This window comes from Oryctolagus cuniculus, chromosome 12 (assembly GCF_051225735.1).
Source record: "Oryctolagus cuniculus isolate XC-2025 breed Fujian yellow rabbit chromosome 12, ASM5122573v1, whole genome shotgun sequence".
Lineage (NCBI taxonomy): Eukaryota > Metazoa > Chordata > Mammalia > Lagomorpha > Leporidae > Oryctolagus > Oryctolagus cuniculus.
This window is the reverse complement of record NC_142878.1, coordinates 23,360,264-23,377,258: the sequence shown is the minus strand read 5'-3', so window position 1 is coordinate 23,377,258 and position 16,995 is coordinate 23,360,264. Positions and strand designations below refer to the sequence as shown.

The 16,995-nt window shown below is 46.3% G+C and overlaps 1 protein-coding gene and 2 long non-coding RNA genes across 11 annotated transcripts in view; 1 reads left to right on the top strand and 2 right to left on the bottom strand.

Moving 5' to 3' along the window:
• Positions 1-2,633: 2,633 nt before the first annotated feature.
• Positions 2,634-7,775, bottom strand: LOC149122975 (uncharacterized). The gene is made up of 3 exons (XR_016217808.1): positions 7,642-7,775; positions 3,163-3,260; positions 2,634-2,771 (listed from the first exon to the last, which is right to left on the bottom strand). It is a non-coding gene; the product is annotated as an uncharacterized LOC149122975 (long non-coding RNA).
• On the top strand, positions 3,220-4,491 carry LOC149122976 (uncharacterized). Its single transcript, XR_016217809.1, has 3 exons — positions 3,220-3,341; positions 3,573-3,694; positions 4,028-4,491. It is a non-coding gene; the product is annotated as an uncharacterized LOC149122976 (long non-coding RNA).
• Positions 7,776-8,087: 312 nt separating the features above from the next.
• DDHD1 (DDHD domain containing 1) overlaps positions 8,088-16,995 on the bottom strand; it is an 84,398-nt gene continuing 75,490 nt past the window's right edge. For 5 of the 9 annotated variants that reach the window (XM_051822195.3, XM_051822196.3, XM_002718251.6 and 2 more), the window contains one exon: positions 8,088-10,729. In XM_051822195.3, coding sequence (XP_051678155.3) covers positions 10,548-10,729 — 182 coding nt within the window. In that variant the 3' untranslated portion in view covers positions 8,088-10,547. Of the gene's footprint in view, positions 10,730-16,000; positions 16,085-16,995 lie in introns of all 9 variants that reach the window. The other 4 variants (XM_051822194.3, XM_008269666.5, XM_008269665.5 and 1 more) reach the window with 1 other exon arrangement.

Genomic DNA, 16,995 nt, shown 5'->3' with positions numbered 1-16,995 from the left:
AGGCAGGTCAGACAGGAGACAGGCAATTAGCCCAAGATTAGATTCAATAGAAAGGCCAAGTCAAGTTTCACGTCTATCATTTGGCAATGCCTTATCAGATCTATGCAAATTAAAAACCCACTTTCACGCCAAGGGTTAAGTTTTCCCATGCACAAAGCTAGCCATATGAGAGAACAATCCCGCAGTGTATTTCTTGTGTGGGGATCTGTGGCCAGGCACTGTGGATTGCATTCCAATCATGAAGCAACAATCTCAGAAGAATTTTGAAACCAGAGTTGGCTTGACCATCGTACAATGACACCCAGGATCTTGGCCCATTTCCCAGGTTTTCCCATTTTGGTTTTGTAGCAAGTTTAGTCATGCCTGGGAATTTGCTGAATATGGACCTTGGATCCGTGACTTCCAATTGGGAATCAGTGGCTTCTGTCTGATCAAAGGTTTGCGGATCAAGATTTACAGACCTACTGCAGTTGTAAAGAGTTCTCTATAGGAATCCTTGGCACAGGGGTGCAGCCAGGAAGAGGGGCTGTGGACTACAGAAGGCAATGACCTTGAGAGAGTGCTCTTTTATGAACACTGGAGCTGCATGTGGAGAATCTTCCAGACTTTTAATAAAGATCTATCGGATTTAAAGCTATTTTTAATGCCTCCCCTTGACAAATGGCAGCTCATGAAGGGTCAGCCAAAACTTGATAAATTGGGTGTCTTCCTACCATCATTCTAGTGAATATGGACAAACTGAGAGGGCCCAATCAGTGGCTGAATTATTTAGGGCACAAGCACGTGTTGACATACAGCTGAGTATTTTTGGATTCCATTTCCCAAACAAATATCGTATTCATCATTGTAGTCAACACTTCTCTCCTCAGTGCCTGGTGTAATTAACAGTTCACTTATTTAGAATATTCCTTAAAGGGCCTAATAGTGGGATGATACACGTAGCCAAGCCATATTCTGAGTTTTTTGCTGCCATAAAAATCAGAACGTTCGTTAGCTCCTCCTGCCCCAACAGAAAGACCACTGTGTTCCGAGCTAGAATGTGATGCAAGAATCCCACCAGCGTGCCGCTCAATGAATGCCGAGCTTGTTCGGTGACGGCCAGAAAGTAGGACAAAGGCTAAAAGCAGAAACCTGGGGGCAAGTTTGAAGCCATGAACTGAGAGGCAAATACATGTTGAAACAGGCAATGATCGAGGCAGAGACCAGGTTGTAAAATTTGACGAGGAAAAGGAGAAAGAGGAGCTGGTGAGGCAGATAGCTGTTCCAGTCAGTGACCTCAGCGGGTTTGCTGGGCGCGGAGGTTGCCAAACATATGAAATTCGACCTCCCAGAACACAGCACAGAGCTGGCGAGACCGTGCTGGATAACAAGCGCCTTTGACTCCCACCGTAATGGCAACACCTTAGGCTGTAGACACGAAACCATTTATACACGGGGAATGAACGACAGGCGAGGCAAAGTGGGAGTAAGACGAAATTGTTTCCCTAAACGAAGCAAACGGCACGTCAGGTTGGGAGCAGCATTTCCAAGTGTAGGAAAGCCACACAAGTTTCATGCTTCCCTACATGCTGAATGCCTCAAGCAACATGCGTGAGGAATATTTGACCCAAACAACACTGTGCTCCTGAGTCTTGAACTCTGAGTATTATTTAATGCTGTGGTTCTGCTCCTCTTCCAATCCAGCTCTCTGCTGTGGCCTGGGAAAGCAGTAGAAGATGGCCCAAGCGCTTCCACCCCTGTGGAAGACCTGGAAGAAGCTCCTGGTTCCGGGCTTAAGATCAGCTCAGCTCCAGCTGCTGTGCCATTTGGGGAGTGAGCCAATGGATGAAAGATGTTTCTGTCTCTCCCTCTAATTCTGCCTCTCAAATAAATAAAAAGAATCTAAAATAAAGATATGCCGTGGTTAGAGGATTCAGAAAATCTCACGTGAATGGAAATCCGAATCTGATGAACCTCTCGCTGAAATGTAAAACAGGATTTAAGCTAACGGGAACTCCAGTTGATTTGGATGACAATTTTTTATTAAAGATTTATGGACTTAGAGATGTATGGACAGTTGAGGATCCGAGTGCGCCTTTGTTATGTTTCAAAAAAGTTCATGGAAAATGGAATTCAAAGATGTTTGTGTTGGTGCAAAAATTTTTGAAGTCCATGTATTTAGGGGTCTTTGAAAAGTTCATGGGAAAACGCTTATTATGCAAACAACACTCAACGGGAGGCGGCCGAAACACCAGCCGCTCTGCACAGGGCCCCAAGGCAGGCCAAGAGGATGTGATCGATTCGGTTTCTCTCCCGTGTGAACTACATTGCTTTCCAGCCCACTGGCGAGCACGGTGGCTATTTTTACCAGCAATCCAGACCACAGCAAGGGAAAGGCTAGAATTTTGCTGGCGTCGTCATTTTCATACAGATTTCCACGTGGAGTCTGGCTGGATTGAAGGCCCATGGGGAGGCTGTCCCCGCAGGGGAGACTGGGAGAGGCAGCAGAGCACAGGGGTAAGCAGGGGCCCAGCTCAGCCCCACCATCATGGCGTGGCTGTGTGTCTGGCCTGCCTGGCTCAGCTTTCTGAGCCTTGGTGAACAGCGCTGGGCAACAGCTATTTCCCTTGCAGGGGTATCGGGAACACGGAGCGAGGGAGCCGATCTGAAGCTCCTGCAACAGAGCCACGGAGACAGCAGCCCTTTGGTGAAGTTTAACAGAGCTCTTCCCATTCAGCAAGCTGCTAAGGTGCCAGCCCTATGGATACGGCTGTATCCTGACGTCTTTGTAGCTGACAGAGGGAGGGGGAGAAGGTGAGACATCTTTGACACAAGTGTCAGGAGCAGACTTTTACAATCACAGGTGTAGAGGGGCCAGGAGTCCACTCTTTGCTGCAGCAGAAATTAGTGTTCTCCAACTTAGCGCTACCAGAGGGGCCCAGTGCCTCCCCCTGCCCAAGTCTTTCCCCGCCCCATGCTGTGGTACCCTCTCTCTTCAGTGTGGCATGCGGTCAGCCAGGAGTTGTGTGAGGAGTGACCCTGGGAGGGAATTGGATATGGGTAGAAGCTGGTGTTTCCCAGCTTCCAAAAGAGCTGTGTTCCTAAAGTTAAGAAGATTTTAGTTTAAACTTGGGACAAAGCACAACTAACTGGTGTGTGCTTTAAAAAAGCAAACTCACTCACCAACCTGCAGTGGTCACCGACGCTCCAGTTGCCTCCCGTGCTTCCATTCCCTTCTATAGGGTCTCAGCTGCAGAGGCTGAACCGGCAGCAACGAGTACCTGGCATTCAGAGACGAGGCTGCAGCTGGAAAGCTCCCCCCTTCTCTTAATTGCCAACAGAGATCACTGATTTCAGAACAAGTAAGAGTTCTACAAGCAGGGGTGGGGAGGTGGGGGGAAACACATCCCAGGCCGAGGGGAGACCTAGTACAAAGGCAGAGACAGGCGCGCACGCACTGTAAGTTGAAGGATCCCACAGGGCAAGAGGGGCGTTTGGGCCTCTGTAGGAGATCGCCTGCAAGATACTAAGGGGCACAGGTGAGGACCACCTGTAATGAGAAACACCGTCTAAGGCATTTTGCTTTGGCACAGGTTAACGCAACCACCAGTCTTCTATCGCCCACTGCAGCTCTGCCTTCAAGCTCTTCCCAGCAGACCTCCCACTCCTGCCCAAGACTGTCGGCTTTGCCTTCTTTGGTTGTGGAAAAAGCAAGGTCCGGCAGGCACCATGGCTCACTAGGCTAATCCTCCGCCTTGCGGCACCGGCACACCAGGTTCTAGTCCTGGTCGGGGCGCTGGATTCTATCCCGGTTGCCCCTCTTCCAGGCCAGCTCTCTGCTGTGGCCCGGGAGTGCAGTGGAGGATGGCCCAGGTACTTGGGCCCTGCACCCCATGGGAGACCAGGAGAAGCACCTGGCTCCTGCCATCAGATCAGCACAGCGTGCCGGCTGCAGCGGCCATTGGAGGGTGAACCAACGGCAAAAGGAAGACCTCTCTCTCTCTCTCTCTCTCACTGTCCACTCTGCCTGTCAAAAAAAAAGAAAAAGGTCCCTGTCATCTGATTCTCCTGGGTCCAGGCAGGGTCTGCCTTTCCTTCTCCCAACTCAGCCAATCCCATGAATTTTGATCACAGAATTTCCCTGCTAGAATGCAAACTCCAGGAAGCAAGGAATTTTTGTTTTTCTAGAAAGTTCCTGGTGAGGCTGGCGCTGTGGCATAGTGAGTAAAGCCAGCACTTGCCGTGTTGGCATCTCATATGGGCGCCAGTTTGAGTCCCGGCTGCTCCATTGCCGATCCAGCTCCCTGCTAATGTACCTGGGAAAGCAGCGAAGGATGGCCCACAGGTTTGGTTTCCTGCCACCCACGTGGGGGACCTGGATGAAGACCTTGGCTTCTGGCTTTTACCTGGCTCAGCCGTAGTGTTTGCTCCCATCTGGGGGTGAACCAGCAGATAAAGATCTTTCTCTTTAACTCTGCCTTTCAAATAAATAAATAAATGTTTAAAAAAAAACATGCCTTAGAGCCTCACCATGGCTCACACGGAGAGAACCATGGCCCAAGGACCCCCACAAAGAAAAAGTACTTCCACCCAGGGGTTGAAAAGGCTTCAGGGAGGCCCCTAACTACAGGGCGTGGGCGGGGCTACAAGTAAAATGCGGTCATTTCTAGTAAAATGGTATGGGGCTTGCTGGTGGAAGACGAGGCACGAGTCAGGCAGGCAGTGCGTGGGCAGCCTGGAATGACAGCTGGCGCCTGGGGCTGGGGCCGATGACCATGGGGAGCAGGCCCATGGGGCCCTGCCCCCTTGTCCAGCACGCTGTCTCTGCGGTTCCTTTCTTGGGACGCCCATGCTGCCAGGCCGTGGTGACCACACAACGACCTCTCTCCTTCCCTGTTACCCCTCCTCTCTGACGGCCCACACACACTGTCCCATCTCAGTTCTGGATGTGGTCCCTTCATCCTGGCCACTTCCTTCCCAACCCAAGGTCAGTGCCACCTCAGGGAATTCCTTCTGTCCAGCACTGAAACTCCTGGTATGTTAAAACATCTGGTATCTCAAATGCCACGTTTTAGTCATTCTGGTGCAAATGGGAAGGTGAGTGCAAACGGAGGGGCACTGGTCCCAGTCTCCATGGTTACCTCCCGAACCCTGCACTGAGGAGTCCTGAAATTATACTGAAATTACTCACTATCCTTCCTGGGACAAGGTTTGGTGGCCACGGCTCCTTACAGATTTTAGTATCATATAGCCTTCCTAGGGTTTTTGGGAGGGTTACTGTAAACTGTAGGATCAGAATTCCCTAGAATGTGTAGAACAACTTGGTTTTGGGGATTGTGCACTCTGTGGCAAAAGAATAAACGAATTCATCCAGACACACAGTGTCATCCAGGAAAACACGTCTCCCGCTCACTGCTTTAAGTGATTAAAGGTGCACGCACCAGTGCCAGCTGAGAAAAAGCAGAACTGGACAATGCTAGAATCAAAGTTTTACGTTTTCTGCCATCCGAGCTGACCACTGCAGAGATAAGACAAACAATGCACACTCCAGGGAAACAGAATGCCTTCACCCCTGACAATGAGAAAAAGGCCAAGTTCCAGGGGCCGTCCCTGCAGTCAGCCATAACATTCAGCAGTGTCAGGGGGTGAGCACAGAGGGCCTGCTAGTGGAAGGCAAGCGCCGAGGGTCTCAGGAGAGTCCGAGGGCTCACGGCGTCTGGGGAACGCGTCTGCGAGCAAGAGGCAGCCGTCTCCCTGGACTCTTGGGCAGTCTGGGTTCTGACAGCCTTAGAACCAGACAACGGCTGGTCACAGAGGTCACAGAGAGTCAGTGAAATAGTTTTAGACATAAGCAGAGTGGGCATGGTCAAGGAGAGGGAGTGATGCGTGAATTCTTCCCGAAGAAAATATCAAAGGTCAAGTGTTAACACACAACCTCCTGGTCTTGTGGGTTCAGCCAACTGTGAACCAAAAATATTTGGAAAAAAAACTATGCTGAATCTGTGAAGACTTTTCCATCATCATTCCCAAACACTGCAGTGTAACTACTCCTCACCTAGCATTTACAGTGTGCTAGGTATTACAATCCAAAGAGGATTCAAAGCACAGGTTATACGCAAATACCACACCATTTAACATGAGGGACGCAGCCTCTGTGGATTCTGGTGCCCTTAGGGGGCGGGGTGCCTGGAACCAATTCCCATGGATGATGAGGGACAACCGTCCTGTTTCTCATCTTACTCCAACACAAGACCAGATGTAATCTTCCCAAAGAGTACTTCCCGACATATCCTGACAACTGTGGGTGGGGAGGAAGCAAGCTGTCCCTTGCTACACATAAATGAAAAACCATAAGGTAGCAGACAATACTAAGCACACACACGCCCATGTTCAAACACAAAGGCCAAGGGAAAGTTCACGCCAGCAATCTGCTAAGGACTATTTTTGGGGGAAACACAGGCACACACACATGCACATATATGTGCACACGCACACACATGCAAAAACGCTTCTAGTCTACAAAAAGTATGGTACTTAAATTTCTATGCATTAACTGATGATGGCAAAATTGTGGAAACAGCCCACTTGTCATGAGTGGATCAAAGGACAACAATAGACACCACGCAAGGGAACATTACACACTATTCAACAGCGTGCAACCTGTGTCCTGACAAAGTCCGCATCTGTCACCATATGGAAAACAAATAAAATCCTTCCTGGGTATTGGCTTCCCCCTTATTTTTGCTTTTCATTGGTTTGCTCTTTTTTTGCTCCTGGAAGAGAGAAGTCCATCCAGGCCTGGTAGGACGCTCTTGCAGGAGGGGCTGGGAGACCAACGGGGGCGGTGAGCCTTTACACACTGTCAACAGCTTGCTGCAAGGTGAGTGTGAGCGCGCACAAGGTGTGAGGGTGAGGGTGAGGGGCAACAAGCAAGAGAGGCAGCTTCTGCCCTTTAGGGGGCGGGTGCTAACCATGACTCTGTCACTGGTTGGCCGTGTCCTCACAGGGGGTGGGAGCAGTCGCTTGTGGAATGACACTCTGTACAGTGAAGGCATTAAATGTGACCTAAGCGTATTTCAGACTCGATGGTGACAGGTTAAGTTCCACAACTGACAGTTCTTTTCCTGGGAGACTCTGCCACCTCCGTTCCCAGTCACCATGTCATTCTGCATCCAATCAGCAGCTCCTTGTGACCTTTGTTGCTTTTTAAATGCTTACGTAAAACTAAAACAGGATCAGACTAGAGGACCTCTAACATCCGTAGACATCCTGAGATCTTAGGGCTTTTGAAAATGGTCATCAGCAATTCCTAAAGACCAAAATGGGCCGTGCAGAGCCCAGGCTGCCCCCGCACGGCACTCAGTTATGAGAGCAGACGTCTGAGGCGAGACTGGAGCTGCAGATTCAGCGGGCACCACCAGAGCGCAGGGCCCAGGCGCAGCAGCAGGTCACGGGTAAGAGACAGAAAACTTGAGGCAGCCACAGGAGGCAGCCATCTGACCTGGTCTGGTGAAACTCTCGTCGTCTTCCAGCGAATGATCACTGCCTTCTCTTTGCAGCGCTTCTTTAGCACCACTTCCACAACACGACGACTAACAGGAAGTTTCAGACACACACCTAAGGTAAGTTTAACCTCGGGTCATATTCTGCCACCACACTTACCTCTCTTCCTTCCATCGACTCTCTGGGGGTGCAGAGCTGGGGCTCGCATGCTTCAGGTCCCACCAAGGAAACACAGAGGCTGACGCCTGTTTACAGGTCTCTGCCCGAGGCCCTCAGCATATTTCAACAAGCTAACAGGCACGGTTTAATACAAAGAAGTAGAATGCAGGATTCCTAAGCCTAGCTTCATTTGTAAAGGAGCAGTTACTGGAAAACTCAATATATCCTGCAATTATGTTTTATAATACAGTAACACTGGGGTTATAATATAAGCAAAATCACTGCTGAAAATAAAGTTATAAATTGCCAAAGAGCCCTAGCAAGGCAATTTTAAAGGAAAAAAAAAAAAGCAAGATTCAATCTAAAATATTCTTAACTCCTTATTCTAACCTTAGTTGAATGATCTGATTAGTATTTAACAGAATCATCATACCAAGTACACAAAATAGAGAATAAAATTTTAATGGTATCAAAAACAGAACTTTTTTGGGCCAATTTAGTACTTGCTGGAATAGAGTTGCAAAATGTTACTCAGTAACTGACTTAGCTTCTAAATCAAGGCAGAATTACACATATTCTGTATATTCCTTGAGTATATACAAGTACATCTCATGATAACATGCAGAGACATGGAAACAAGAATACCACAAAACCCCAGATCGTCATCTCCACTGATGAAACACTGAATGGAAAAGAGAATACCTCTCCAGGAGTCTGGAACATCTACTTTGAAAAGGGGGTTTTGGATGTTGCTCTTTCCAAAAATTCAAATAAACTCCATGTGTTTAAATTTGATTTTTTTCAGTATGAACAAAGGAAGAAGACATTCCAATGGGTATAGGAACACATAAAAAAAAAAAAAAAAGGTACCGAACTCAAAGCTCTGACAGTTTTCACTCTTCTCGGGTGGAAAGGGTCCTTTACGTTCCAGTGGAAAAGAATGAATCCCGTGAGGCTTCAGCATCTGGGTCTGATACCACCGCCAGCAACCAACACTCAGGACCTTTTAAAGAGTCGTGACAGGAGTTTAATTTTCCTGAGAACCAAATTAGAGCTACAAAACAACGGGCTACGAAAATGACCTGAGTTCATAGGAATCTCAAAGTCTGAGAAAGATTGCTTCAGCTTTGCTCACCAAAGGCCTTTTATAGCAAACGTCTCCTCGTGACTCATGCACATGCTCATGGAGCCTTGGGATTATCTTTTTTTTAACACTAAGAAGAAGTGCTTTCTGTTGTGCAAATGCAATGGGAGGCCCAAAGAGCTGACAGTACTGATGGGGCTGGGGAAAGCCTACGTGCGCCCGGGCCACGGCTTATCTTACAGGGAAAGGAGTGGGTGAGGCGCACAGCTGACAATGCGGCCCCGCTCTGACAGGGGTCACCTGGGAGCCAAGACGTTCCCTGCAAGGTAGGTAAGGGCAGCACCTTTCGGGGAACCCAGAGGGTGTCACAGAAGCAATCCTCTCCAGAGGGTGAGAGCCTCAGAACACAGATGGGAACACGTCGGCTTGTCGGCCGCTTCTTCCAAACAGAAACTGCGACGTGCTATTACTGCCTGCCAATCACTAAGGGGGTCACACACGAACTATTAGTCACCGCATAGCGTGTCAAAGAACACAACCTGGCCTCAGCCCGAGCACACGTGGACTTGCCCTGTGAGCGAATGCAAGGCACTTGGAGGGTCTGGGTGCCTTGGTGTGCTAGCGTGGACTACAAGAATCCACTCACTCACCTCGAGGAGCCACCACACAGAACTGAGTGCACACCTCTTAAAGGCTATGAGCTCCTCAGATGAAAAGCACTGTGCAAGCCCTTGAGGAAAACCCTGCTGGTGCCCAGAGTGCTGAGGTGCTGTGCCTTGTGCCTGTTTTCTTAAACACATCAAAAATAAAATGTTACTGGCACTCCGATCTTTCATACGTGCTGAATGTTTGGCACACGGATGTTTAGAATTTGAAATAGTGTCACAGTCTCTACTCCAAAAGGATTTATTAATTTTCTAACAAAGTTAATGAGATGTACCCAATATGGAGTACTCTGTGTCAAGTTGAGAAACGCTTTAGCATCCTCTGAGGTACATGTGAAAAACTAATATTTAAAGGAAAGGTAATTGAACTAGTATTATTTATGTGAAACTACAACTTTTTAATGGAAAAAAAATCCTGAAAGTATGCCACAGTGCCTATATATTCATCTGAAGAGTACAAGGATGGAGTTCTGAGAAGAAAGGATCTTAAACATTATAGAAAATAAATGTGGCTCTTAATTTACGCTCAAAGGAAACATTAAAAAATGTAATGTTTCATATATTGAAATCAAGCAGTTAGTCAGAGGTAATAAATTATAAATACAGTAGTTCAAATATTGTTTCTTTTTAAGTATTAGTCTTCTTTAAACAAGTTAAATTGAAAACATTTTATATCTGTTATTTTTTTTTAAGGAATTGTGGAAATGCAAGCTTTCATAGAAATCTAAACAATGATACCACTTGTAATCTTTACATAGAATACACTAGACCTTGGCCATTTTAGATTTCTAGCAGATTTTGGTTAGGACATTAGATTCAATCCATCAATATGCCTTCGTGTTTGGGCAAAGTCAGATTGTGATTTGTGACGTTCACATGCAGTTGACCCAAACTTTCTTCTTTTCCAGGTTTTGTGTGATCACTCTGCAGGAGGTTCTGTCAGATTCATAATCGAAATGATGCAAACTATAAATAACTTCTTCAGGACGGGAAACATTTTTTTAAAAAAATAAAATAAAGTGCTTTTAAACTCAAATATTTCTTGCCCCTAAATAAAACTGAAACAACTCAGTCCTGAAATCTCCTTATCTTGACACATACCAGTTGAACAGAAAAAAAAAAAAATCAGTTTTGGGCCATGAATGTCCTTCAAGAGTTCAGATTGGATCTAAACTGGGTTTTGCATCATTGTCGTGCTCATGTTTGTACATGAAGGTTAAGAGAAAGAGAGCGACATCCAGGGACGACCAGTAGGCAGTATGCGACGTGACAGCTGACCAGTAGCGGCTCTCGACGAGGCCTTCTCGGAGCTCAAAATCAATCCTGTGATCCAACTCCACTAGAAAGAAAAGAAGTTAACCAATGAGTAAAGATTACAATGAGATAAGTTCTATACAGACTTATTAGAGTTGAGAGTAATAATTTAGCTAATAGATGATTCTGTAACTGCCTTGCCTTGCCTTTCCTTTTCTTTTTTTTCTTTTTTTTTTTTTTTTAAGAAACTCTCCACTGTGATTTTATGGAAAAACATTCAAAGGAGCCTCCTCTGCACAGCATTCTGCATGTTCAAGCCAATATGGGACAGAAAAATTCACTTGTATCACTGAATATTTTTGGAGCAAAACAAACAAAAAAACCAAAAAACCCCCAAAAAACCAAACTGGGCTCAAGTCTTGGCATGACCATTTCTCTTTGTGGCTAGTCTGTTAAATAAGGAAAATGCCTCCCCTGAAGAATTAGGGGCAGGCTTGCATGCAACAGTGCCCATGGGAGCAGAGCAGACCCCTCGATGGCTCCTTACAGAGGAAAGCCCTGTTTGTCACAGGGTTCTGTGGGGGAACATGCTCATTTTTACAGTCCTAGAACGCCTTCTTCCACACTAAGCTCAATTCCTTATGGGCAGCTACCACATACCTAGTCCAGTGAGCTCAGTCTAGCACGCCTGGAATGCCCAAGTTCTCATTCAACATTTGCTCAACAAAAGAACCCACGTAGGGGCTGGAGACCTAACCTGGGAGAGTGGTAGGGATTCCTGGAGGGAAGGACTTTGTTCCAACAGTGCTTTCTTCACCAATTCAGTGAACTCTATGGTCTTCTGTAAAATGCTCAGAAAGTTCCTACGATATACGTGTGAGAAAAATCACCTAAAAAATCAAGGCTGAGGCAGGGGTGGGGAATGTCCAGGCTGCGGGGAGTACAAAGCCTGTGAAATCATTCGATCTGGCTGTGCCAAGCCAACTGGTGGTGGGACTTGAAATTCAATACATCCACAGCAGGCTCATGTTTAAGTTGGTAATTTTGAGAGGCCTGTGAATGATGTTCCAAATATCCAAATGGCCTCTGGCAGAAGAAAGGTTCCCTAATTCTGCTGTAAGTGAATGTTAATGGACTCACTAACAAATCCTTAGAGAGGAGCACTTAGAAAAATGGCACTTTGATCTTCAGGAGCTCCTTTAACACGGTCAGTGGCCCACACAGCATTCTGAAGGAGCCTCTCCCACAAACTAAATAAGGGCACCCCGCTCACCACCCATCAGACACTGAGAGTCTGCTCTGCTCAGAGCACCAAACGGTGTGAAACGTAAAAGCCAACAAGAACTAAGAAGGCTGGGGCAGGGGCGGCTTTTGCTGTACACTAGGGATCTGGTGATCACACATGGGAATCTTGTGACTCTGGGGGTGGCATTTTTTTTTTTTTTTTTTGATAGGCAGAGTGGACAGTGAGAGAGAGAGAGAGACAGAGAGAAAGGTCTTCCTTTTGCTGTTGGTTCACCCTCCAATGGCCGCCACGGCCTGCGCACCGCGCTGATCCGATGGCAGGAGCCAGGTACTTATCCTGGTCTCCCATGGGGTGCAGGGCCCAAGGACTTGGGCCATCCTCCACTGCACTCCCTGGCCATAGCAGAGAGCTGGCCTGGAAGAGGGGCAACCGGGACAGAATCCAGCGCCCCGAGCAGGACTAGTACCCGGTGTGCCAGTGCCGCAAGGCGGAGGATTAGCCTAGTGAGCCGCGGCGCCGGAGCACAAGTATTTTTATTCACTTATGCTTTCCTGACAAGGAATGGTCGTTGATCCACCACACGCCTTTAGAGGCAGTTTACACACTTAGGAGTCTGAATACTAATGAGGCTGTAAAATGCTTGTAAAGTACATTAGGCTTTTTATCAAGTCTTACAGTTGCAATTTTTCTCATTTAGGTTATAATAAACTAATCCACAGTGAGACAGAAGCAGCCAAAAATCCTATGTAGACCTGGAGGTGGAAACACCCTCATCTTTTATCTTTTGTACTTCACAGGGCATTTGTGTCAGATCTGCAAGTTCATCCTGGCACATGGATGGGAAGATGAAAATAGAAGAGGAAACTGGAATTCCCAAGCTTGATGAAGAAGTCAAATGAGACATTAGTCACAAAGGAAAGCGAGGGAAGCAGAAGGGCTAGGAAACGCGTCTACTGATATTGGTGAGGACCGTCGAGTTATATGCTAAGGACTCACTTCCCAGTGCCACTGCATAGCGTCTTCCTAGGCCAACAGAGTTAGACAGTGAGAGAGACAGACAGACAGACAGACAGGTCTTCCTTCTTCACCCCCCAAATGGCCGGTATGACCGGCACTGCACTGATCTGAAGCCAGGAGCCAGGTGTTTCCTCTTGGTCTCCCATGCGGGTACAGAGGCCCCAGCACTTGGGCCATCCTCCACTGCCTTCCAGGGCCACAGCAGAGAGCTGGATTGGAAGAGGAGCAACCGGGACTAGAATCCACGCCCATATGGGATGCCGGTGCCGCAGGCGGAGGATTAGCCAAGTGGGCCACGATGCCGGCCCCCTGAAATTTTTCTTTTTTAAGATTTATTTTTATTTGAAAGGTACAGTTACAGAGAAAGAGAGCGGGAAAGACGAGAGGTCTTCTACCCACTGGTGTACTCCCCAAATGGCTAACAGTTGGGGCTGTGCCTCGCCAAAGCCAGGAGCTTCCTCCAGGTCTCCCACAAGAGTGCAGGGGCCCAAGGACTTGGACCATCTTCCACTGCTTTCCCAGGTGATAGCAGAGAGCTGGGTCAGACACGGAGCAGCTGGGTCTCGAACTTGTGCTCGTTTGGAATGCTGGCAGGCAGAGGCTTAACCTTCTATGCCACAGCACCGACCCAGAAACATTATGTTTATAGAGTTCTTGTTGGCAACTATACAGTTCACATGCTTAAGTGTTAGACATGCAGGGATATTTATAATTTGTGAACTGCTGTAATTGCAATTATATTTAACAATAGCCTCCAACTATCCTTTACTCTAAAAAGGATAAGGTGTTGGCACATGGCACAGCTGGTTAAGCCACTGTGTACAGTGCCGGAATCCCTTACTGGAGTGCCAGTTTGAGTCCTGGCTGTTTGTGCTTCTATTCCAGTCCTAAGCTGGTGTGCCTGGGAAAGTGGCAGAAGATGGCTCAGGTACTGGGTTCCTGCCAGCTATGCGTGAGACCCAGATGAAGTTCCTCACTCCTTGCTTTGGTCTGGCCCACATCTGGCTGTTTTGGCCATTTGGGGAGTGAACCATTGGATGGAAGATCTCTGTCTTTCAAATAAACAAATCTTCCTTTTTTTTTCTTTTTTTTAAATAAAAAAAACCCCTGAATTCCATTTTATGATCAATTATCATGTGAAAAAAATTTTTCCAAAATTTATTCTGAAATACACTCCAGTTCTCAACATCTGACAATACAAAGAGCTCCATGAAATGGCCAGATCTGCTGGAATGTGTATTCAGAACTACTCCCTCTCCCCCATCCTGTTTTTCTCAGGGGAACCAACTTAGAGCTCTCCACGTGGCACGCATTTTACACCTCGCGGTTTGGCTCGTGGAGCTGCTCCTCCCTGCGTGTCCAGACACCGGCTCTCCCACAAAGCCTTCTACGGCGCCTCCAGGTGGGAGCAATTTCTCATTCCGCAGAGCAGGGGCCCGAGGCCTTGCACCTGCACTTCCACGTGTGGCTCATCCGTGCTACCACATCCTACACTGATTTACGCAGCCCTCTGCCTTCCCTGCCAGGATGGAAGCCTCTGCAAGAGTTTCCATTCCAGCTCTCAGCATCTTTATGGGCAGAACTATGGCGCGCGTCATCCTGGTATCTTGGCTCACGGTAAACATTTATAAATATCTGCCGAATGAAGACAGAAGCCACACAAATACCCCTAGCAAATCTGCTGTACTTATGAGGAACGGTTTAATTGCATAGGTGAATTGGGCTGGCGCTAAGATTATCAGGGCCACTTGATTGCTGGACAAATGTGTGAGTGATTAATTTTCCTTCCCTAAACTCAAAATGGAAAAAGCTTAAATCAAGTTATTTTTTATAGAAGTGACTGCTATTCCCTTGCGGAAGTTGACTGTAGAACTGATCGGCTGTTACATGGGCAGAGTCCAGAGACAGTACTTATATTAAGACCATTTTGTGGGGAGAATTCAAGGAATTAGATCAACATCAATTGATGCTATGAAGCCAAAAGCCAGCTCGTTAAATAAAAAACATGGTTTTAGAACATAAATCAAGTAATACAAGAAAATTTTTGAAAACTGAAAATATTTATATAAACCAGCAACAAAAATATAAATTTAAGTGTGGTTAAAATAGCCAAAGGAGGGGGGAACACCATGCTTTTTACCAAAGACAGAATCCACAAATCCAGTATTTTCTTTAAAAAGACAAGAAAAGCTGTGAATGAGAAGTTAGTCATAAAAATAACTTAAAAATGCTAAGATTAATTCTTAGTAATACATTTAGAATATGCTGAAAATTGGGGCCAGCACTGTGGTATAGAGGGTAAAGCCGCCACCTACAGTGCCAGCATCCCGTATGGGCGCCAGTTTAAGACCCGGCTGCTCCACTTCTGATCCAGCTCTCTGCTATGGCCTGGGAAAGCAGTGGAAGGTGGCCCAAGTCCTTGGGTCCCTGCACCTATGTTGGAGACCGGAAGAAACTCCTGGCTTCTGGCTTTGGATCGGCTCAGATTTGGCCATTGCGGTCATTTGGGGAGTGAACCAGTGGATGGAAGATCTCTCTCTGCCTCCACCTGTCTGTAACTCTGCCTTTCAAATAAGTAAATAATTTTTAAAAAAAATGCTGAAAATGAAGAGAATGACAATATCACTTGCATTCAGTAATACTATTTTCAAAGTGAATCTGCCCCCTAAATTACATGGCATGGCTACGCTGAGCCAGGTTTTGGCTAAGGCACAGGTGTCTTCAGTAACGGTGAATGATCAAGCTCTCTGCACCATGAACTTCCTTGTATCAAAGGGATTACATGAAAACAAGAGTGAACCTCTCTGAAATCTGTGAAGGAGGAAAATGGCCCTGATGCTTTTCTCCCCTCTCTGAAAGGGTCCTACTTTGAAGGCAGGTACAGGAATATTTTAGCATATTAAGTAGCTAAGCAACACTTAGGTTTCAGGAACACTGTAATCTAAGACTGGAAAATACACATAAAATAGTCTGCAGTGGTGATACTGAAGCTGATCTCATCAAAGAACCAATGCAACGTTTCCATGAGCAGAAGAAGGCTAAGTAAATCATTTTCATGGTGTTCTGAGTGGCTATTCCTGACATATACCATACCGAGGGTATTATCTTTATTCTGCATTACATTTTCCGGAAAAAGAAGTTGTGGGAGATAAAAGAACGATTCTTGAAGTCTGAAATCTGTGGAAAGAAAACACGATATGCTGTAAAGGGTTGGCTCATGGTGAGAAACGGCCTTCAATGAATGACGCAGCGGCCGAAAGAACACTATTTCCAATTAAGCTGATTCAGCCCAGCACACACAAAGAAACACACATTGGTTTCTGCCACGAGCTCTTCCACGGGAAATGCAAGCGTAGTTAACTTTGAAATATAACATATGCTTTGTTAACACCCAAATATCCCTCAAATTTATAGCTCATTTAGGTTGTAACCAATAGGCAAAACAGTGCTCAAAGAAAGCTTTTTTTTTTCTTTTCATTAATGTTACAAACACAGGAGGACACAGAAATGAAACAGGAAATCCCTGAAAAGAAGTCTAGCTGTTTCAAAAGAAATGGAGTATAGCTCTGTGAGGTGCTTCAGATGTCTGAACAGACAACACCTGCTCTGGAAAGAAACTCGGACTGCTCATGAACTCAAAGGCCATGTCCATCTCATCTCAGCAAGATTCAAAGACACAGCTTCAACGTGCAGGCTGACCCAAGAACAGAGGCAATCAATGTGAGTAGGAAGAAGAAAGACAGCCAGGATGACCTCAGCACAATGACCAAATTCCAGAAGATTGCAGGAGGGAAAGTTTGAATAATCTGCAAGATATAGCCAAGACAGCAATTATAAGAAACTTGTCTAAGTCAGGATTACACAGAAGAGCATATTACTTAGCAAGTTAAAGAATCTGTATGGCAAGTCCTGGGGATTTGATTTAAAAGGAAGAAATCTATTTGAGCAGTAGTACAATTTTAGTTGTTAGTATTTATATCTAGAGATGAGTATATGTAACTAAGGCTAACAAGGAACTCAGATTTGGTTGAGCCTATATTGACAAGGAATCTACCATTAGGACTAGAAAGAATTTATATGCAAGAATG